Raw genomic sequence first — 23,865 nt, forward strand, 5'->3', positions numbered from 1 at the left:
ACACTAGGGCCAGAATCACTGTCCTGGAATCTTATTAAAATTAATCAGTGATTTAACATGCTTCAATGCACTGTATTTTGTTTTGCTTATTTTTCATTTATTTCTGACTATGAGAATCTCCAGGACTTTATAAACAATTATCCTAAGTTCCAGAAGACCTGTATTTATTTATTTTTTCATTTTACTTATGAACAAGAGATGTTGACACTCTTAAGCATATAAAAGAAATTTCAGCATTTTATTTTTTCCCAGTTTCATATAAGTAGCCATGTTAGTCTCCAGAAGAATAGCAAGATTTGAGTCCAGTAGCACCTTAAAGACCAATAAGCGCTCCAGGGTATAAGCATTTGAGAGTGAAAGTTCGCTTTGTCAGATCTTGCAGTTCAGTATCTGACAAATGCAGCTCTGACTATTCAAAGTTTATACACTGGAAACGCCCCTCTCTAAGTTGCTACTGGACTTGAATTTTGTTCTTATTCTTTTATAAACCTGTTAGGAAAATAAAATACAATTAACATTTTCACAATACAGGACTTATTGCTGTTAGCACATCACCGTCTTTTGCATTCAAATAACCACTCCCAGCTTCAACAGCACCTCTCTGATAGAATCATAGAATCACATAGTTGGAAGGGACCTCCAGGTCATCTAGTCCAACCCCCTGCACAATGCAGGAAACTCACAAATACCTCCCCCTAAATTCACAGGATCTTCACATTCTCTCAGCAAAATTTGGCTCCATAAGACGTGATTCTGCAGGCAGAGTACAAAGTATTATGCTGTTCTGTTTTAAGTATCCAGAAAGAGAATTGCTCTCTCTTACCTCATTCACTTCCAAATATCAGAAAAGGAGAACCCTCAATTGGAAAATTATTTCTCAAAGAATCTTTAATCTTTAACATTTAAAATGTTAACAACCTCATCATCCAAGCCAGAAAAACTGAAACAACTCTATGTACAAATTGAATAGGAATTCTGCAGCAAAAAATAGGAATTCTGCAGCCAAGAAGCTATTTCTAGTGTTATTGCTAGTCAATACACAAATACACAGTTTGGGGAATTTTGAGTAAAACTACAAAAGAAAACAAAAAAAAATAGTCTTGTTAATATGGTCTAAATTGGCCAAACACAACATCTAGGCACTTCTCACAGTCTCCCAAGCTTATTGTGATCTTGAAGAGCACCACTATAAGAACGGGTCCTACGATGCACGCTCAGAAAGTTTCTCAATCACAAAATTTAGAGCTGTCTGAAACATAATCGCTCTACAACCAAGTATGCAAAATCTAATACTTTTTTTCCAAAGGCAGTTTATATGTTTAAAAAATGTATAGTTCCAACCAAAACTTTAGAAACCGTGACAAAAAACATTTTATTTCTCATGCTGTTTTATTTTAGATTTCTGAACCCTAGCATGTACAGTTAAGTAAGTTTATGCATTAATTTGCTACTCTGCATACAGATCCATAGAAATAATGCCAAAATCTGGAAAGACTGAACTATTTTCCCACCCCTTCTCAAGCCAAGGCCTTAAATATACAATTTAATACTTTTGCCAGTTCTTGCAAATTGACCAAAATACATTGTTTATTTTTCTTACAAGAATTTATCTTTATTCATCAGGAAGAACCAAACACATAAGGCCTTCATCCTTGGCCTGCTTTAAAGCTCAGAGATGATCACAGTTTGGGGCAAATTACTGCTCTCCCTTATCAAAATAACTTTTGCATTTCTGCTCAATCACACTGCTTCCCCAAGGACTAAACACTTCCTCTACTGTTTGTACTTAAGTAAACAGTAACAAGTGGCCTGTTGTAGTCTGCTCTACCTTTGCTCTTGCTGGCCCAATGCAGGGGTGGTAAAAATGATTAACTGTTTCTAAGCCCTGGTGCTTAAGCCTCTCACTCATGTTTCCAAATCAACCACCACCCAGTTTGCAATTCAGAAATCCTGATCACTTTATCCGAACAGGAGTGCAGCACTCCCTATCAACGTGTCAGCATGAAAGAATTACCCACAGCTTAAAAGTATAAATCATCCACAGATAGTATAAATAAATACTTCATATGCTATTTAATACAAACAATTGTTGAAATAGGTCTTACCATCCCACCCTACCCCACGTTCCTTTATAGCAAGTTTGGTATGCTTAAAAGAGCTGGGAAACCTTTCAAAATAATCATTTCAGCCCAGCAGAATAGAAGTATTTTAACTGGGAAATGTCTAAAGTCACAAATTCATACAAAGCATAATAGCATTTTTTTATTAGACAATGATCAAGGCTTTAAACATAAATAGTAAGAGATGTATAAACACAACAGAAACAAATTTCAAAGTGGTCCCCCGATATGACAGTAATCTAAATACATCAAGGAAATGTTACACCAGATGACATTCCAGTAATGGTAACTTAACTAAAATATAATAAGCCCTGAGGAAATGAATTCTTCAGTAAACCTACAGTATTAGCTGTGTTTTTAAAAAGTTAATCTGCTTTAAATAACTACATTCAGATCTCATGATTCATGTCCTCCAATTTAATTTATGCAGTAGTTCCTTTTTCTAAAGATTTCTAGAGTCATCAGATTTTGAACTGCAACTGTTATCCCCATGCTCTCTTTCCCCTGGAGAGCTACACAACCATTCTATTTTCTTCGAATTAGTGCAGCATCATATCCCAGCTCCCACCACTGAATGCTGCTGAAGGAGAAGAGTAATATGGTGACCCTTACCAGAGGATTCAGGAAGAGGTGATGAAGGTAGTAACAGGACACATCTGCTAGCATCATTCAGGTGGCTAGCATAACCCAAAGCAGCAACATGTGATGACTACACTTGTGGCTATCCTGACATTCTTTCAAGGACTTTCGAATTGCTGAGCATGGTTCTCCCTTTTTTAAACTCTCCCAACAACTCAATGAAGTAGAATAGGCTGAGAGACTTGGGTAGTTGCCTGCCTCTGCTAGAATCCCCTGCCCCAGTCAGCATTTTCCATTGATGGCAGGAGAAAAATAAAATTTAAAACATGGTAAACCAGAAGTGATGCCATATCTCTCTAGGAATTGGCTGAAATTTTATGGTAAAACCATTGGGTTTTTGGCAGTTCCTAAAGAGGACTGGTGATACTTCTAGTTTAACCTGGAAATGATGTCACAGCATCACCTGAAAGGTAGCCAAGTCCCCGCCCCTTCCAGTCTCTGCTGGCTGCCAGACTGGCCTGTCAACCTACCACTATGTGAGTTTCTTGGCAGAGCGGGAATATGAAGCTCAGCAGCTACACCACACTCTTGCTTGCTAGTGTCTCTAAGAAATCACTTGCCAGTGCCATGTTCTACTAGCCATTCAGTAGCTATGGCTTTAGCACTTCATTGCTGCCTCTTGACGTACTTTAGTAGGACACCTAATACTGACTGAAAAAGAAATTATGTACACCAAGTTATGAAGTCCTTTGATCACTTAGAAGTGCTATATAAATTAATATTATTAATATTAAATAACAGAGCTCCATTAGGACACAAATGTGTCATCACCAAAGGTAACACTAAAAAGAACTTCTGGTGTGGTTAGAACCATGAAAATTTTTATCTATAACTTTCTTTCAGAATTAGTTGCCTACTTTTTAGTTAGATAAGGACACAATACTGTTTCATTAGAAGCAAGTAATTTGTGGGAAACTGCTCACCATTGTGTGAGGGAGGTATCTATTAAGAGAAAGGGAAGGGTTAAAAAGGAAAGAAAAATTATGAAGGGGGTATGTTTGTTTATAGAGCCCCGTGGCGCAGAGTGGTAAAGCCGCAGTACTGCAGTCGGAGTCCGCTCCTCATGACCTGAGTTCAATCCCAGCGGAAGCTGGTTCAGGTAGCCGGCTCCAGGTTGACTCAGCCTTCCATCCTTCCGAGGTTGGTAAAATGAGTGCCCAGCTTGCTGGGGGGGAAGTGTAGATGACTGGGGAAGGCAATGGCAAACCACCCCATAAAAAGTCTGTCATGAAAACATTGTGAAAGCAACGTCATCCCAGAGTCGAAAACGACTGATGCTTGCACAGGGGACTACTTTTACCTTTATGGTTGTTCTACTTTCCCATATATATCCAGTAGTGACTTTTGTACCAGTGACCATCTGCTCAGCCCTAAATTTGAGGGGAAAATCTCTACCTACTTACTTCGCGGAGCAAAAGGACAATCCACTGCACTCTGAAACTGGGACCTTGGAGCCGAGGCATTAGATCAACTCATCAAAATGATTGTAAAGGTTCCTTGTGTAGAAGATATCTCTTGCAGAAGAAGACTGCAGAAGAAGACCGCAGATTTATATCCTGCTCTTCTCTATGAATCAGAGACTCAGAGCGGTTTACAATCTTCTATATCTTCTCCCCCCCACAACAGATACCCTATGAAGTAGGTGGGGCTGAGAGAGCTCTTATAGCAGCTGCCTGTTCAAGAACAACTCCTACGAGAGCTATGACCCAAGGCCATTCCAGCAAGTGCAGATGGAGGAGTGGGGAAACAAACCCGGTTCTCCCAAGTAAGAGTCCGCACACTTAACCAGTACACCAAACTGGCTCTGACTCTATGCAAATTGTTTGCAAAAAACATTTCATTCTCTTAGGGACCTTTAAACATATACCCTCTTCCCTCAGTTGCTGGTAATTGAGCCTGTTGAAGGTTATTACAGTGTGAAAAGTCTAGGAGTGCTGGATGCAAAACCATGTTTCATTTTCCTCCCTTCCAAATTCCTGCTAACTCAGTCCCAGGAAGTGCAAGATATCATATTGCATGTTTGGTGTTGTGGTTAAGTGTGTGGACTCTTATCTGGGAGAACCGGGTTTGATTTCCCACTCCTCCACTTGCAGCTGCTGGAATGGCCTTGGGTCAGCCATAGCTATCACAGAGCTTGTCCTTGAAAGGGCAGCTTCTGGAGGAGCTCTCTCAGCCCCACCTACCTTACAGGGTGTTTGTTGAGGGGGAGGAAGATAAAGGAGATTGTGAGCCGCTCTGAGATTCTGAGTGGAGGGTGGAATATAAATCCAATGTCTTCTTCTTATGGTTGGTAAAGAGAAGATGGAAGTTTCTGGAGTGGAGGAGAGGTGTTGAGAAGAAAAGGAGTGGAAGAAACAGAGCTGTCTCCCTCCCTCAATCATATATCCAGCTCCTCACCACACATTAAACTGACAATCCCTTCATTAATTTGCAGTAATGGCAAGCCAACCATAATGTTAATAACTAGTATTTTCTCCTCCTCTTGTCAAGGTTTGACTTCAAAAAGTCTTTAATGAAAAACTTAGTGGACTACATGCTTATGAACACAGATACAGTACTTAACTGAATCCTTTCCCATGTTCACATCTTTTATCTTCTTCCATTTTTATTTTGCCACTGGCCCAGCCTCCATTTTCCAATACACTAGTACATGCTATATTGTTTAAGTACCTCTGTAGTTGTCCCAATGTCAGCAGATGGGCTACATGTGCTGGTATCCGGTGGAGCTGTCCCAACACTACTTTTAACAGGGGAACTAGGAAGTGCAGGCCCCGAAATGGATTCTGTGCATGCCGTGGACTGATGCAAAATGCTTTTCTTTTGAATCTTATTCCAGACTTTGTTCATAACATCTATAAGCTCATAGAGCAACTGCACCTTAAATAGAAAAAAAATCAAGATAAATAAATTCTGCAAATCATCAGACAACTTCCTCTATCCAAACCAAGTTTTCTAGCTTTCAGGAAGTGCCTGGAGATTACAATTGATCTCCAGCCGACAGAGATCAGTTCACGTGGAGAAAATGGCCACATTTGAAGGTGGCTAACCAAAAAGGTTGGAACAAAGAAAAACAAATTAAAATATAACATGCATATAGTGCAAATGTACAAAACATCATAAAGAATTTAATAATAATACATTCAGAAGTACTAAAATATCATTTAAAAACAACAGTCCTGTGGTTCAGCATGAAAGTACCTAACCCCAACATTAAGACAAATGTTCATTTCATAAGTACATTTTTAAAAGTGCATATTGTCTCTCAATACGCAAGGAACAATACCAAACATGTTTCGGCGCCTGGCCTTCCTCAGAAACGTAATTCAGACTGAGCATTCCATTCATTTAACAAAAACATATATAAGCATGATCATAAACAGAATGGACCTTATTTACATTAAGACGTTTATCAGAGGAGGGCAACTCATCAAGACGTAAAATATTTCCTTTGCCCATGGATCTTCTTAGGTCCAATCTGAAATCTTAGGTCCAATCTGAAATGCTCAAAGCTCCAATGGAGTGCTCAGGTACAACTAGAAAAGGTGCTGAAAAGGGTTTGGTATTGGTTCTTGTATACGGAGATAATATATACTTTTAAACCTGAATTTATGTAAATAGCCAGACTTACAATGGGGCCACCCACTTTCTGAAAAGCTCAGCAGCCACCATAGAAAATACTGGTGGGCACCACAGGCACCACACTGGAGAACTTTGGCTCAGAGGTTAAACACATAAATTGCTTTGAGGGTTGCGCTGTCTATCATTTTAAGTATCACACTGCATTATTAGAGGCATCTATAATTGTTGTTTATACGCACAGATAGACAAGCGATACAGATGAAGAAATACAGATGCATATTTGGGGGCAGAAATTGTTAATTGTGAGATTGTTCCCCAAGATGCTGATCTGCAAGCTGCTCCTGCAAAGTTTTTAAAACATGCATCAGACATAAACCTGACAACACGGTTATTTAATGGATGGGCATCTTCGAGCCACATCTTTACTGATAGTTTAATGCATAAAAGAAAAGGTGTGAAGATGTGAAAGCATTGTAACCAATGTTGCCATACAGAATATAAAAAGAGATATTTTCCTTAAAATATAAAGAATTTACAATTGTAAATCTAGCTTGAAATGTTTTATTACTTTGGCTGCATTCGATTATACAGGGGTAGTGTTTCTATTTAGAATGTTGGTGGCAATATCTCTAAAGTGAACTGTTTGATCATTCCCATATACAATCTAATAATTAAGAAAAGTGTGAGGTCTCTTTTATTCCCAATTTTGGCATTACTTCTTAAATGTTGTGGTGGTTTTGGTTACTTATCTTCAATATCAGAAGTGCAATATAACTAAAAGCAAGCCTAACAACGCTTCTTTCTTTAAAAATGCAAGCATCCCAATCAAATTTATTATTATACCAAGTTTGGTTATGCAAAGCATAACTAGGGTGGCTATCTTGACAAACAGACTAGTCAGTCTAGAGATTGTATTATTGCAAAAATACTAATAGCTTGTATAAAAATTACACAGCATCCAAAGAATTTCCTGTCACAACAAAAAAATTTTAACCTGCACATGCATCTTAAGCTAAGCTCATAACTATCCAAATAACAGAAACAACTGCACATTAACGAGTTATGGATCCCTGGAAAGAGAGGGCTTTGTGTCTCTTCCAAGGAAGCAGGGTAGAAATAGAAAGCTTAACTAAAAGGGGGTTAAATCATTTCCACCGTTCCAGTCTAATCAAAAGCTGTTCATTAATGCCTATCCCATCTCCTTAGAAGGAAGACACAACATGAGGGCCTGCTGCTATTATTCCAGCAAACCTTCTCCTATAAAACTAATTGCTGGGTGAAGCGGGCTGGCAACAGAGGCATCTATTAGATTTATCTTTAGAGATGCCCTTCAGAGTGGCCCAATGTGCATTAACAGGGGTCTCCCTGGATTGTTCTGGTTTATAGTATAGTATCAACACCCTTTGTGTTGGATCCAGACTAAACTGGCAATTTGTAGTGTTGCCAGGTTGCTGTTATGGTTTTACTGTAGATTTTTTTGTCCATATACCAGAGCATGCAGTGTCTCCAGCAATGTGCTGACATAACTTCTGGTGTGCACCGAAAATGATATCACCACCTCACCAACAGGGGCAGAGTTTTGTGGCAAACAGTGGCCAGTAGTGGTGATGGGAAGGCAGGAAAGTTCTGTTCCACTGATGAAAAACTTAGTCTGGATTCAACCCTCTGTCTCCAAGAAGGTACTTTAAAGGGGACCAAAAGGCAGAGGCAATGGCAGAGTTGGGGAAGGCAAATGCAGCAATAGCAAGTCTTCTCCCTCCCTCTGCCCCACCTCTTTAATTGTTAAGTGTTACATTAATGTCAAGAAAATATGGCTCCAAAATTTTATTATTATGGAAGCTATCATTTAAAATACATTTTAAAGGATCATCTAAAAAGATTAAAGTATTTGAACAATTGTTAACTGCACATAAGACTCAAAGCCAAGGAAATTTTGTATAGTTCTCCACTATAGTCGCAGCTGTAAATCCAAACAGTAGTTTAATTACATCTCTGCTCTTTTGGTGGAACATGGCAGCTGAAATACTAGTTTACACAAAGACAATTGCTGTCTTGAATAGACAGAGGAAAATGGAGATTGAGGAAATTGCTTGGTTTATGCTACAGAGAAACATTTGTTAGTCACAACATAGCCAAAATCTGAATCAGGGTGCTTCAGAATCTCTGTCACGGGTTTATCACAGATCAACTACTTATCTGCCACAGTAAGCATGAAAAGGAACTTTAGTTCTCTAAACGGTGAAACACATGGAACATACACTAGGGAACTGCAGTTATCTGCCATTTGTCATGTGCCCAACAATTTTTTGCCTTTTAGTGAATATTTTTGAAGAAAAAATTATTTGTTTTTGCATGGTATACTATCACAGTTTAACTGAAATTACAACTGATACTTCAAGAGGAATATCTGAGAGCACAAGATGATGCACAGACAATTGGTGGTCATTGATGGCACTCATGCAAGTAGAATTATCATCTGAGAAGTGACTACAAAACTGTATCATGGGAACGAAGCCATAAAACTTTCTTGCCTTTCAAGATGCATCACTGTCATTTGCATTTTTAAGTTCTAAACATTATTCTACTTCATAGAATCATAGAGCACGAAGGGACCTCCGGGGTCATCTAGTCCAATCCCCTTGCACAATGCAGGGACTTCATAAAAACACACACCCAGTGACCCCTGTTCCATGCCCAGAAGATGGCAAAACAAAACCTCCAGGATCCCTGGCCAAACTGGCCTGGAGAAAACTTCTTACTGACCACAAAGTGGTGGTCAGCATTCCCTTGGGTGTGTAAGAAAGGGACACAAAGCACTGATGCAACGCTTCCTGCCCTCCCTTTCATGATCTTCTTAAATTCACAGAATCAGCATTGCTGTCAGATAATCATCTAGCCTCTGCTTAAAAACCTCTAAAGAAGACCTCCCAAGAAAGCCTGTTCCACTGAGGAACTGCACTAACTGTCAGGAAGTTCTTCCCAGTTTTTAGCTGAAAACTCTTTTAATTTCAACCCATTGGTCCGACCTTCTGGGGCAACAGAAAACAATTCTGTATGATAGCCCTTCAAGTACTTGAAGATGGTGATCATATCACCTCTCAGTCATCTCCTCTCCAGGCTAAACATATCCAGCTACTTCAACCCTTCCTCATAGGACTTTGTCTCCAGACCCCTCATCATCTTCAGTGCCCTTCTCTGGACACATTCCAGCTTGCCTATATCCTTCTTAAATTGCGGTGTCCAGAACTGCCCAATACTCCAGGTGAGGTCTCAACATAGCAGAGAAAAGCAATAACATCACTTCATGTGATCTGGACATTATGCTTCTGTTGATACAGCCCACAATTGCATTTGACTTTTTAGCCACCATGTGAGGAAAAAACCCATTGCGTAACACTGTAATTACCAGCCTGGTTGCCAGAGCAACTGGAGAAGTGACTCGCACATGTCTGGCCAGAGAGTGTGAGCACACCTATCCAGGGGCAAAAGGGACTTATGCAGTACAAGCAGCCATAACGCTACAAAGGCACTCAAGACCGGTACAAGAGTGCCCATCAGGAGAACGGAAAACATACGTCGTTTCGTATGACGTCTATCCAAGCTATGGGACGGAGGAGACTGCGCCGCCAGGAGCTATCCAGGCGAACGGTTTTGAAGCGCTGACCATGGAATCCACTAAGGAGGGCTAACACCACCCACAGCCATCTTCCTACCAGGCTTGACTCCATTCCAGCGACGCGGACGGCTCATGTACACACCAGATGTCATCTGTGCCTGCAAGCAACCTACCCACCCCAGGAGTGGGTAATCGTCCAACCGCCACTGTCTTTGTCCAACGGAACTCAAGACAAAGACTGGTGCCAAGGAGAAGACAGAAGAAGAGGAAGACCATCTTCAGCCAGAGCCAAGTTCCTTTGTACAAACTGCGTGTTACCTAGGCCATGATTTGACTCTCTATTGTCACCCTTTTAGATATGTCTAATAGTCCTAAGTATCTCCCCACCCAAGTAATCTCTCTATTCTTCTTCCCAACTGTCATTTTGGAGCCTCCCCTTGGTCCATTTCAACCTGAAAGTTCACTCAGGTATCCAGGATCCAAGCAAGTCCATTGGTCAAGGGCAAGCACCCAATTAGGTGCCATCAATGAACTTCCTATTGGTTGTCGCAGTAGTCCAGCCCTTATGGTCACTGCGAAACCTCCCTTTTTCATGAGGTCATGCACCAGCTGACCACCTTCCTCCTCCCTCGTACTTCCCATCCCCTAAGGGCTCAAGAGAGCCCTTATAATCTGTGGACTAGCTACCCACAGGTGTGCTTCTATCAGTATTCCAATTCTGCTGCATAGATCCATCCCCGATTCCTGATCAGTTTTGGGTCCCTTCTCCCACTTCCTCGCTCGTCGCCACTGGAGCCTTCCTTGAAGACTACGATCAGTAAATATCGCCCTGTTTGTCTACCCATCTGTTCCCCTATCTCTCTATCTATTTTTCTTAGGACTGTGTGTATGATTTTATGAGTATTTTATTTTGTATGGAAGCCTATATTTTTCTTAAATTTTAATGTGTTTTACTTAATTAGAGTCCCTATTATTTTTTTTTTTTTTTAATGTCCAAAAACTTTTTTATTGAATTTAGTAAACATACAAATAAAGCAATCAATGACTGTATCTGCAATCATTCTTTGTGTATAAGCATAGCATACCAGCAGAAAACAGAATATATATATATACACAAAATACAAACAAAACAACACATACATACATTCACACATACATACATACTTGGCAGCTGAATTAAAAAATAAGTACTCTGTCCATATGTTAATTACATCAAATTAATAATGTCATAATATCTATCAGGAATACATGAACGCATCTGATCTACAGGACTAAAAGAAAATTTAAGAAATGGAAGCCACTTGTACATCAGAGAATCGTTACCTTCTGAATTATTTATATTGCATAAACTATCTGCTATCTTGTCCATAGCATAGACCTCCCAGATTTTAGCATACCAGGCTTTAACTGGAGGAATATTGGGAGATTTCCAAAATTGGGCTAACACCATTTTAGCAGCAGCTAGTAAAAGGGATATCAGGGATTTATTGAGAGAAGTAATAGAAATACCTTTCCAACAGTCAAGCAAAATGAGTTCCAATCTTAAGGGTAAACTATAGCCCGTGATATCCTTGATTTTTGCCACAATTACTGCCCAAAACGACTGCACCCTCGGGCAAGACCACCAGCAGTGTATAAATGTGCCCACCTCTCCACAATTTTTCCAACATTTGGAGGATTGATTTATCGCCATATGGCTTAATCTCTGAGGTGTTAAATACCACCGGAACAAAATTTTTTGAGTTTGTAATTGTATATTCAATGATTTTGAAACAAACGAAGGAGATGACCAGATTTGTTGCCAAACATCCTCCTGAAAATTAATTGAACTATTCCTTTGCCAAATTTCTTGATAGGATAACAAATCAACAGCATCTCACCAAGTTGTTAATTTGCAAGTATTCAAACCATGGGATTTTTGTCCCACCAGTTTTCTCTTCTAAAGATTTTTTGTCGAGCACTTTTCCATTGGACAAAATATCCACAAACCTATAAAGATTATATTTTTTCCAAATTGGAAAAGACTTGTAAAAAAACCCCGGTTGAAACCAAGAAACATCCATAAAATGAGATAGTGGAGACATAGGAGGGGCTAAAAAGAGGCGGCGTTTGTCCCAAATCTGAAAAATGGCTTTAAGGAAAAGGTTGGAGGAGATATTAGGAGGTCTCTTCTTTGGAAATTCCCATAATGTAGATTGAAACGATTTGTTATTTAGATAGGTATCTTCTAGGACCTTCCAGCCTGAATTTAAATCAGCATCATGGTATCTGACAAGGCCTCCTAAAATGGCAGCTTCATAAAATTTATGCAGATCCGGAAGAGCCAGACCACCTGAGGATTTAGAACGAATAAGAGTTGCATACCCTATTCTAGATAAGCCCTTGTTCCAAATGTATCTTAAGAACGAACGACGCCAACCCACAAATAAGTCCTCAGGAATAAGAATAGGAATGGCTCGAAATAAAAACAGAAATTTGGGAAAAATAAAAGATTTAATAATCTGAATTTTTTCATTCCAGGGAATGAGTGAAGAATTTTTATTCGTTTGCATAGTAAGAATGTCCTTAATCAATAAATGATGATTGACTTTAAAAATATCTCCCAATTTTAAAGGTATATTGATCCCCAAATATGTCCAATATCTATCCATTTTTTTGAAGTGATAATTTGAGTAGATGGAATCTTGGAGAGCATCTGAAATTGTGATGGGATAAAGAATGGTTTTAGATGGGTTTACTCGAAGACCCGATATAGAAGAAAATACAGATAATAAATCAAAGACAGCTGGTAAAGAAGTCTTAGGTTTTGTAACAAAAAGCACTAGGTCATCTGCAAACAAAGACACCTTAATTTGTTTCTTTCTAATAGGGATACCAGCAATAATATTGGTATTACGGATAGCATTAGCAAGAGGTTCAATTGCGATTGCAAAAAGCAGAGGAGACAAGGGGCAACCTTGCCTCGTCCCTCTGAAAAGATTAAATTCTTCAGAATCCAAATTATTAATAGAAAGAATAGCAGAAGGCAACTTATATAAAGAATGGATTATCTTCAGAAAATTCGGGCCAAAATTCATTTTCTGCAGTAAGGTTGTAAGATAAGGAACTTCAACGGAATCAAAGGCTTTTTCAAAATCAATAGACAAGATAAAGGAAGACTCAATATTAAATTTCCGGCAGTATTGAATAACATCAAGGACCATTCTAGTATTGTCCGTTAACTCACGGTGTGGGATAAAGCCCGATTGGTCAGGATGAATGTAGTTCCCTATAAAAGTATTAAGCCTAGCCACCAGGGCTGCTGTAAAAATCTTGTAATCGCAATTAAGGAGTGATATCGGCCTGTATGAACTAGGGTCTAGCAAGTCTTTGTCTTTCTTTGGAAGAAGAATGATTTTTGCCTGTGACCAAGTAACTGGAAAAGAACCAGACTGTACAAACTGATTACAGGCGTCCGCCAAGATGGGAGCCAACAAAGTATTAAAAAATTTATAAAATTCTGGTATAAAGCCATCTCGGCCTGGAGATTTATTGGATTTCATAGACTTGATAGTCTCCTGTATTTCAAGTGCAGTAAAAGGTTTGTCCAAAAGGGATTTAACCTCAGGAGAAACAGGCTTAATAACTGAGTGAGTGTCTAAAAAAGATGAAATAAGGTCTGATGCTGGATGCTGGGAGGAATATAGAGATGAATAGTATTTTTTAAAAACTCCTACAATATCCTTAGTGGAATGTTTCAAGGTACCGGATTTAGAACGAATGGAAGAAATAGCCATTGAGGATATTCTCTTTTTAACCTTCCATGATAGGAGTTTAAGGGATTGAGGAGTTCGAAACCAATATTTTTGTTTTATATAAGCCATTTGTTTTTGAATCTTGGAGACGTCAAAAGATTCTAATTTTTTCCTTTCTATAAGAAGTTTTGAATAAGTTTTTTTGCTACCAAATTTTTTAAATTTCTCTTCCAATTTGGTAATGTTGGCAACCAAATCTGATCTAATTTTGTCTTTTTCTTTTTTATACGAAGAGGCAATAGCCAAAAATCTGCCACGAATTACAGCTTTAAACGAGTCCCAAACTATATGCTGAGGTACTCCACACTCAGTATTGAATTGAAAAAATTCTTTAATGTCTTTTTCAATGGAATCTGTAACCGATTTCATAGACAGAAGTTTACTATCCAATCTCCAATTAAAAGAAAAAGATCTTTCAGTGATTCCTGACATATAACCTTCCAACCATGCATGATCAGACCAAATCATTGGGCCAATGTCTACTTTAAAAAAAAGGTTAGAAATAGAATCCGAAACTAAAAGAAAATCTATTCTGGAATAAGTTTGATGACGAGAAGAAAAGAAGGTATAGTCTCTTTCATTTGGATGCCTGCTTCTCCAAATGTCTGACAGATTATAGGATTGAAAAATTTGAGCTAAATCATTTTGGCCATTCGAATCTTTTGATTGAGACCATTTATTGGCAGATAGAGGTAGCAGGCTTTTTTGAGATCTATCTAAAGAAGGATTGACAACATAGTTGAGATCTCCTCCCAAAATAATGGGCCCTTTATGAAAAGTTTGAAGTTGTGACAACGTATCTTTAATAAATGCAATTTGTCCATCATTTGGAGCATACACCGATGCCAGAGTATAAGGGCTACCATTAAAGACCCCATTGATAAAAATATACCGACCCCTAGGGTCAATTGAGGAATTTTCAAAAGTGAATTGGACTGATTTACCTATTAAGATGGCCACACCTCTTGCTTTGGAGGACCCGTAAGCTTGAAATTGATGAGCAAAAAATTTTGACTGGAAGACCTTGGGCTGGTTACCCTTAAGGTGAGTTTCTTGCAAAAAAACTATATCTGGTTTCTGATGAGAGATGGCAGAGGCAACCCGTTTTTTCTTAATTAAATTATTTAGCCCATTACAGTTTAGAGATAGAAATTTCAAGTGGCACTCTGCCATAATTGAAAGAGGAAATAACCAAGGTTATCAAAATTATTGCAATTCATAGCTTTGAACCCAGGTGCCACCAGGATAGCTAGAGGCGAATCCTGTAGATCAAATTTCAAAGGTATGAGGACAGATTTCAGATCAAAGGCTTTAAAAAACTTCCAACTAAATCCATAATAATTCAATACAGTTATGCTGCCCGTAACACAAACAAAAAACCATAACCAACACCAGTGGTCTAGCATTAACAGACACTAGCCACTAACTCACCCTCCAACTCTGTTAACCCAAACTTGGGAAAACAACAACTATTTACTTAAAAGGATAAATTTGAAGCGGAAGTCTTCGTTACTGAAGACACCACACAACTAGCAACAACTACCAAATGGAGCTAATTAAAAAAAACTGAAGTTCTCCATTCTCCCTCTCTGCCAAAAATGCTTATATTTAACACTATCAACCCAGCAAAAATAAAATTTATAAACAGAATAACAGAGCCGAATGTATAGAAAGTTTATAATGAAAGGCCAAACAAAGCTGATCGAGTCAAGGCTAAAATGCCTAGAAAGCCACATATAATAAAACCTGTGCCTTTTACTCACTCAGGTTAGTGAATTAAAGATAATTACAGGCAAACTAATATACCATGTGTAACAGCATCAGATCTCGATCACAAAGTTATTGTAAGACTTAAGACACTATGATAAAAATACAATGAAACTTTAAACAGAACTATGAACGCTATTAAATACTGGTCTCCCCAAACACTCCCCACCAACTATCCTTCAGCCACTTATAAGCCTATGTAGGGAGATATGATGGTGAGGGAAACAAGTTTCCAAACCTTCATAGTAGCATAAGGCACAAACTGACACACACATACATTCCCTACCCACCCTCTGTCTCACAGATTCATTTCCATTCAACAATTCACACAGGAAGGGAAAAGGTCCTGACAATTCATTCACTCATAGTAGAAAGAAATATATTGATATAAAACCCTAATCATACTATTCAAGTTTCTCACTCTGATCTACCCCCCCTCACTCACTCTCTCTCCCTCCCTCTCTCCCACTCCCTCACTCAACACCCAGCCTCCCCATTCCAGCTCCTACTCAAACCATATGTTCCAAGTCACCCCATTCTTCCAATCATGCATACCCAATCAACCAAGAAGAATTCCTTTAATGAGTTGATTTGAATTAATAACTCCCTCACATTCATAACATTGTGTTCAAAAGATATAAATAACCAAAAAAAAAAAGGGGGGGGACCCCCCAATTTCATATATAAACATTGCTTCATAGGCACGAAACAATCATCAGCATATTTCTAAGCCGTGACAGAGTTACACGTAGGCAAAGCTTATAAGTCAGCAGTTCAGTAGGCAAAGCTTATATGTCAGGAAAAAAAAAAAAGAAAAAAAAAGAAAAAAAAAGAAAAAAAAAAAAGGGGACGTCAAGAATCCACACAAAAAAGGGAAGATTTCTGCATAGCAACAGTTCCAGCGTTTAGCTTCTAGGAGAAACAGGCCGATCAGGACGGTTCATAGGCACACGACGCCATCTAGTGTCTGAAGTTATTGAATGAGCATGAGAGCCTGCTTCTATAAGGCCGGTGGGAACAGGAAGATTCAAATCTCTCAGCATGCTTAGGCCTGAGTCAAGGCCTCCAGCGACAAACGACCGATCCTGTACAGTAACTTGCAGCTTGTACGAAGCAACCCATCGATATCTGATGTTTTCCCTGTTCAGGATTTCAATAATTGGCTTCAAAATTTTCCGCCTTTGCAAGGTTTCAGAAGACAAATCCTGTAGAATTTGGATGTTGTAATCTCCTAGCAGAAGTGGATTTATAGCCCGGGCTTTTTGCAGCAGCTTGGATTTAACTGAGGCAGAAGAGAAACGGACTAAAATGTCCCTAGGCAACGAAGTTTTCTGTCTGCGCAAAGGGCCCATTCTATATGCAGCCTCCAGGGCACAAAGATCAGATTCAGAAAAACCCAATGCCTTTGATAGCCAGGAGGCTATAAGAGATTTTAGGTCAGAGGGAGAGGCAGAGTTCTCGGGGAGCCCGCGAATTTTAACATTCCCCATTTTCAGTTGGTTCTCAAGTGCAATAATTTTATCAGTGGCCCATTCATCTCTTTTATAAAAATACTGAGTGTCCTCCTGCACAGCACATGCCATGTTAAAAGCAGAATCTGCAGTCTCTGCCACCTTCTCTAAGGACGTTTTGAAACCCTCCAACTGAGCAGAAAGGGGCTGGATCATGGCAGATATTTTGTCAGTCATATTTTTTTCCAGTTTTTGAAAAGCCTCCATTACCTCAGAACGAAATGAAGCTAGGTCTGCTGCTGTGTTTTCCCCTTCTCCCGACGCCATCTTGCTTGCAGGGCTGCTTGCTTTTCCTGAGGCCTTAGCCTTAGGCTTTTTGGGAAAATAGTCTTTAACAGAGTTCCTTGAGTTTCTTTTTGATCTGGATTTTTGACCATCTACTGTTCCCATACTAATTAAAGAAAAAAAAGAAAACAAACAACAACGCTGGGCGCTTGCTTAAGTGGATTTGGCAGGGGTAAGTAAGGAGCTCTGTTTTCAGGCGTCCATTCCCTATGCGTGCGACGCCACGCCCCCCTATTATTTTTAAGCATTACTTTCTGGACGTGGAATCCTGTATACACAGGTAAAAGATCCTGAGTGAGCCAGGTGCCCACCTGACAATTCCCCAACCTCGTTTTGAGGGCATTTTGGCTTACAACCACATCACACTGCTGACTTATGTTCAGTGTATGGTCTACTGAGACCCCTAGATCCTTTTCACACATACTACTGCTGAGACAAATCTCCCCCAATTCTATAATTATGCATTGGATTTTTGCTACCTAAACGCAGAATTTTACATTTATCCCTGTTAAAATGCACTGTATTTGTCTTAGCTCACTTTTCCAGCCTGTCAAGATCATCCTGTATTCTGTCTTCTGCTGTATTTGTGACCCCTCCCAATTTAGTATCATCTGCAAATACCATAAGCATTCCCTCTATTCCTTCATACAAAACATTTATAAAGATGTTGAACAAAATAGGTCCCAGGACAGATCCCTGAGGCACTCCACTTGTCACTCCTCTCCAGGAGGATGAGGAACCATTAACAAGCATTCTTTGGGTGCAATTTTTCAACTTAATGGAACTAAAGACCACATAAAAGTTCTGCTTCTAGGCAACCTAAATCACGCATGTTTTGTCTGCAATCTTATGGATTCTCCTTTTGTGCCTTTTATACAGACCAATCCAGGGGAAATCTGCTTTTCCTTGACCCAATCCTGATCCACTGCGGTCTGTTTTCCTACTGATCTATGCTGTACTGCAAGAGTTGCCAGTCCCCAGGTGCCAGCAGAGGTTCCCCCGCTTTTGCGGGCTTAAATCAGCTGCTGGCCAGTGAGGGAAACCCCACTCCCAAACAGGGATGCTGCTGTGTGATGTCCCTGATGTGATGATGTCACACAGCAACACTCTGGTTTTTGGGCAAATGCTGTGACTTTGAAGGCAAAAAACCCCATAGATGTTTGCCTCCAAACCAGAACATTGTGTGAGATATTGCCAATGCGGAAGTGACATCATTACACTGGAACCCCACCCCATCCCCCTGCCACTACAGCAAGGGAACCTGGGACCCTTATCTACTGCTTCAGATAGCAGTTTCTGGAACTGTGAAAAGGTAGCTTCATACCTGATGGCTGAGCTCTAGGGACACAATTAAAACTACCAGTACAGAGCCACATAACAAAAACCATCCAAATTCTGCACACTTAATCACGACAATCTAAATATAACAGTAAGTTCTCCCCCACTTACTGTCCTCTTTAAAAGAGTACCACTATTTTGCTTGAAAAGTTTCCACGGTAAACAATAGAAGGTATGTATTAATTTGCACAAAAATGACATTAGATCGTTTCATTAGATACATCCAAAGTGACAGCAAAGCAGGCCCCCAGCATTTAACAGTACATCTGCAAGTGATTTCATTCCATCAGCCAAAAGATGCATTTATGTACCATAGCTATTACACTTTGAAATGAATTTAAATTACAAAACTTGAAAGGGCTTCAAAGCGAATCTTAATCTAAGTCTCCTGATCTTGATGGCTGGGGGGGGACGGGCTTGGTAGGGGGATGAGGTGGGGATGCTTAAAAGAAGCGAATTTCCTCCCAAAATATAACAATCTTTAAATCAAACAATTTTAATTTACCCTAATAAATCAAATAAATTCACCAACCTGAGGATTTGAACATTTTACTTCTAATGACTCAAGGTCAACATGAAGACATACAACAAATGAGTGCCTATATTCAGATCCTGCAGCAAGCAGTTTTTGTGAAGTGACTGCCAAAGTAGAAGTGCAGCCCATGGGCTCTATTAAATTAAGGGTCATTTGCGGCCCAAGGAGCGTGTAGATACTGAAACGATTGAGGCTGATTGTCCAAGGGAAAGCATCGCCTGGTGATTCAAGAACAAAGAAAAACAAAGTATTAAAGAGACACACAAATAAATTCAAATGTACCAAACTAAAAAAAACTGTGGCTGGATTAATGCTGTACAAGATTTAACACAAAATATTTGCACATAAGCTTGTGTATCCCACTGCCAGCTCAAACTAATATCAGCTGCATTTTCTGTGTGAATAGAACACAGAATTTACAAAGCACTGACATAACCCATTTTTATTTTTACTACATATACACTTCATGCATATTTGCAACCATTCTCCAGAGTTTTAGTGCGTCTGTCCAAGTGATGAAAATCAGCTTTTTAATAGCAATCAGGAATGGTATTGCTAATACTTTTGTCCCTCAGATTTCAATGGGAGACTTTTAGAGATAGGCATCTCCCTTCAAACAGGATGTTAAAATGCTTAGCTCTAACAGGATCATTCCCTTCATTAAAAACTTCTCCCATAAAAGAAAATATTAATTATTGAGATTCCGAAACAAATAACTAAAAGTTCCTTCCTTACCCACTGTTACTAAAAAAAACACTAATATATTTGTAAAGTGTTAATAGAGCTGCAGAACTGGGGATTGCTTTGCTAATATATCACTGGTATGTATGCATTATACCTCTTTAAGCACTTAAATTCCTGCTTCATATCAGGTGAGGATTGGAGCCAATGATTAAAGTAAAAAAGCCCTGTTATTATCACAAAGCACACAAGTTTTTTTCAATGAAGACTGTACTGGAAACTCTGAATGAAGTTTCCAGATACATGCACTGCAGCAGCATCCAAAATGTAAGCTACAGGGATTTATTGTACTGGAAGTTCGTCTACTTTTTTTTGTGTGTGTGCGCTTTCAACCAGACTTTTGGGTTTTGTGCAAATTATGCTCAGTGAGTTCCGAGAACATTAGGTAGTAGTATTTGGAACGATGAGGTGAATGGCCACAATAGGATTCAACTTTTGTTTTTGGTCCATGTACACAGATTAGCACTAGCTTTACGTAAGTATCATTTATTGTGAAGAATATGAAATGAAAGGCAGGAGCAGAGGAAAACTGTACAAGGACAATGCTAGTTTCAGCCTCAGAGTGCAAACAGATTGCGAACAACACATAACCCCTATATTCTAAACCAGGGTCTCCAACCCCCGGGCCATGAACCAGTTCCAGTCGTGGCCTGTTAGCAACCAGGCCATGAGTTGTATAATCATTTCATTATATAGTACATATAATAATAGAAATAAAGAGCACAACTGTATCACCCTGAAACCATTGCCCTCCTACCCCGTCCGTGGAAAAATTGTCTTCTAAGAAACCGGGTTGGGGACCACTGTTCTAAACCCTGGCTCTGATGATAATGGAATATGCTGAACAAGTCTGCTACAGACAAATGATATGGACCTAAGTCTTATAACACTGGGGCCATAACAGTTTTTGTGTACTGATAAAGAGCTCTCTGCAGTTATATATTCCCTAAATTATTAGGGAATTATTAATCCAACTAACACTTGTTTCCATTAGAGACAATGTTGCACAAAATCGCAAATACTGCAAATTTAGGGGGATCCTGTGAATTTAGGGGGAGGTATTTGTGAGTTTCCTGCATTGTGCAGGCGGTTGGACTAAATGACCCTGGAGGTACCTTCCAACTCTATGATTCCATTATTCTAAATAAATTGCCATTATCTCTGCCAATGGCTCCATCAACTTCGCATGACATAGTGCAGAAGGAGAAAATGCACATAATGAATCCTGAAGGAGGACTTTTTGGAGATTTCCAATGTGTGCCACCCTAAAGCACATTCTGTAGCTTCTTTCCTTCCTTCCTGGTTGTTTTGTACCTTCTTCCGACTCAACCTGATTTATTCAGAAGGATCAGGCAAGACAACCTGATTTATTCAGAAGGATCAGGCAAGACAGCCTTATAGTCCTCCAACACTGGACTCTTATAGAGAGCGATCAGAAACAAGGGCCCTAATCCTCCTTAAGGAGCATCTGGGATGCTAGTATTCTAAAGTGAGCTCTCTGTTTTTGCTCATTTGCCTCTTGGCCTCTATACAGACTATTCTAGCAACACTTCTAGTCTGGATATGGCTCTTCCTGGTGAGTGTGAGAGAGGAAAAAAGCACAATCCCTACATTTGTTTCAGAAGTTGTTTGTATAGTTAAATAGATAGTAAAGAGTTAACTAGAACCTGATATGGGATGGAGGAAAACTCCATATCCTAGACCTCTGTCCCCTATACTTTTTATTTTCCTGTGTCAGTCTGAAGAATTTGGTGGAAATACAGCAGATTGTTACATTCCGAAACTCCTGTGAGTAAAGTGATTGTCCCAGTGCAAGCACAAAAGTATGGGTTTGCAAACTGTTTATTTTGGCTGCTTTGTAAGTATGTGTGTTCACTTTCATTTAGTAGACGTACAGTTGCTGAAGGATGAGGAAACTAAGACTATATTCAGGGGAGCTGCACTGCTGTATTTTTATTTATTTCAGGGAACAGGAAAGTCTCCAAGCTCCACCCCCAAAGTCCCCAGGTTAGATCTGAGTTAGACCTGACAAAGCTATTAGGCCTGCATATACTTCAGGAATGTAGATCTATGAATCAAGGTAAGCTAGATGTGGTCAAACAAGAGATGGCAAGACTGAACATCGACATATTGGGAATCAGTGAACTAAAATAGACGGGAATGGGTGAATCTAACTCAGAGGATCACTACATCTATTATTGTGGCCAAGAGTCCCATAGAAGAAATGGTGTGGCCTTTATAGTTAACAAGAGAGTGAGGAAGGCAGTAATGGGATACAATCTCAAAAATGACAGAATGCTCTCGGTCTGTATTCAAGGCAAATCATTCAATATCTCAGTAATCCAAGTCTATGCCCCAACCACTGATGCAGAAGAGGCTGAAGTGGACCAGTTCTGTGAAGATCTACAACACCTTCTAGAATTAACACCAAAAAAAGATGTCCTCCTCATCATAGGGGACTGGTATGCCAAAGTAGGAAGTCAAAAGGTGACTGGAACAACTGACAAGTTTGGCCTTGGAGAACAAAATGAAGCCAGGCAAAGGCTAATAAAGTTTTGTCAAGAGAACAAGCTGGTCATAGCGAACACCCTCTTTCAACAACCTAAAAGGCGACTCTACATGTGGACATCACCTAATGGGCAACACAGAAATCAGATTGATTATATACTCTACAGTCAAAGATGGAGAAGCTCCTTACAGTCAGCAAAAACAAGACCTGGAGCTGACTGCGGCTCAGATCATGAGCTACTCATTGCAAAATTCAGGCATAACTGAAGAAAACTGGGGAAGCCATTAGGCCATTCAGGTTTGACCTTGATCACATCCCTTATGAATATACAGTGGAGGTGAAGAATAGGTTTAAGGAACTAGAGTTGATAGACAGAGTGCCTGAAGAACTATGGACGGAGGTTCGTGACACTGTACAGAAGGCAGCAATCAGCACCATCCCAAAGAAAAAGAAATGCAAGAAAGCAAAGTGGCTGTCTGATGAGGCTTTACAAATAGCTGAGGAAAGAAGGAAAGTGAAAGCGAAAGGTGAAAAGGAAAGATTCACCCAACTGAATGCAGATTTCCAGAGAACAGCAAGGAGAGATAAGGAGGCCTTCCTGAAGGAACAATGCAAAGCAATAGAGGAAAATAATACAATGGGAAGGACAAGAAATCTCTACAAGAAAATTGGAGAAATCAAGGGAACATTCTGTGCAATGATGGCCATGATAAGGACAAAAATGGTAGGGACCTAACAGAAGCAGAAGAGATCAGGAAGAGGTGGCAAGAATACACAGAAGAATTATACAAGAAAGATCTCAATGCCCCGGACAACCATGACAGTGAAATCGATGACCTTGAGCCAGACAACCTGGAATGTGAAGTCAAATGGGCTTTAGAAAGCATTACTAACAACAAAGTGAGCGGAGATGATGGTATCCCAGTTGAACTATTCAAAATCCTAAAAGATGATGCTGTTAAAGTGATGCACACATTATGTCAACAAATTTGGAAAACACAACAGTGGCCACAGGACTGGAAAAGATCAGTTTATATTCCAATCCCAAAGAAGGGTAATGCCAAGGAATGTTCAAACTATCACACCATTGCACTCATTTCACATGACAGCAGGGTCATGTTAAAAGATCCTACAAGCTAGGCTTCAGCAGTATGTCGATTGGGAACTACCAGAAGTTCAAGCTTCTGGTTTCAGAGAGGTAGAGGTTTCAGAGAGGTAGAGGAACTAGAGATCAAATTGCCAACATTCGCTGGATTATGGAGAAAGAACGGGAGTATCAGAAAAACGTCTATTTCTGCTTCACTGACTATGCTAAAGCCTTTGTGTGGATCACAACAAACTGGCAAGTCCTTAAAGAGATCGGAGTACCAGACCATCTCACATGTCTCCTGAGAAACCTGTATAAGGGTCAAGAAACAACTGTCAGAACGG

At 39.6% G+C, this 23,865-nt stretch overlaps 1 protein-coding gene across 2 annotated transcripts in view; it reads right to left on the bottom strand.

The window, feature by feature from the left end:
• The window catches only part of VPS13B (vacuolar protein sorting 13 homolog B), a 572,358-nt gene that overhangs the window by 265,911 nt on the left and 282,582 nt on the right, over window positions 1-23,865 (bottom strand). For both annotated transcript variants that reach the window (XM_060243442.1, XM_060243444.1), the window contains exons 24-25: window positions 19,182-19,402; window positions 5,430-5,636 (exon numbers count right to left, since the gene is read on the bottom strand). In XM_060243442.1, the coding sequence (XP_060099425.1) occupies window positions 5,430-5,636; window positions 19,182-19,402 (428 nt within the window). The remainder of the gene's footprint in view (window positions 1-5,429; window positions 5,637-19,181; window positions 19,403-23,865) is intronic.

Source organism: Heteronotia binoei, chromosome 7, assembly GCF_032191835.1.
Source record: "Heteronotia binoei isolate CCM8104 ecotype False Entrance Well chromosome 7, APGP_CSIRO_Hbin_v1, whole genome shotgun sequence".
Taxonomy (NCBI): Eukaryota; Metazoa; Chordata; class Lepidosauria; order Squamata; family Gekkonidae; genus Heteronotia; species Heteronotia binoei.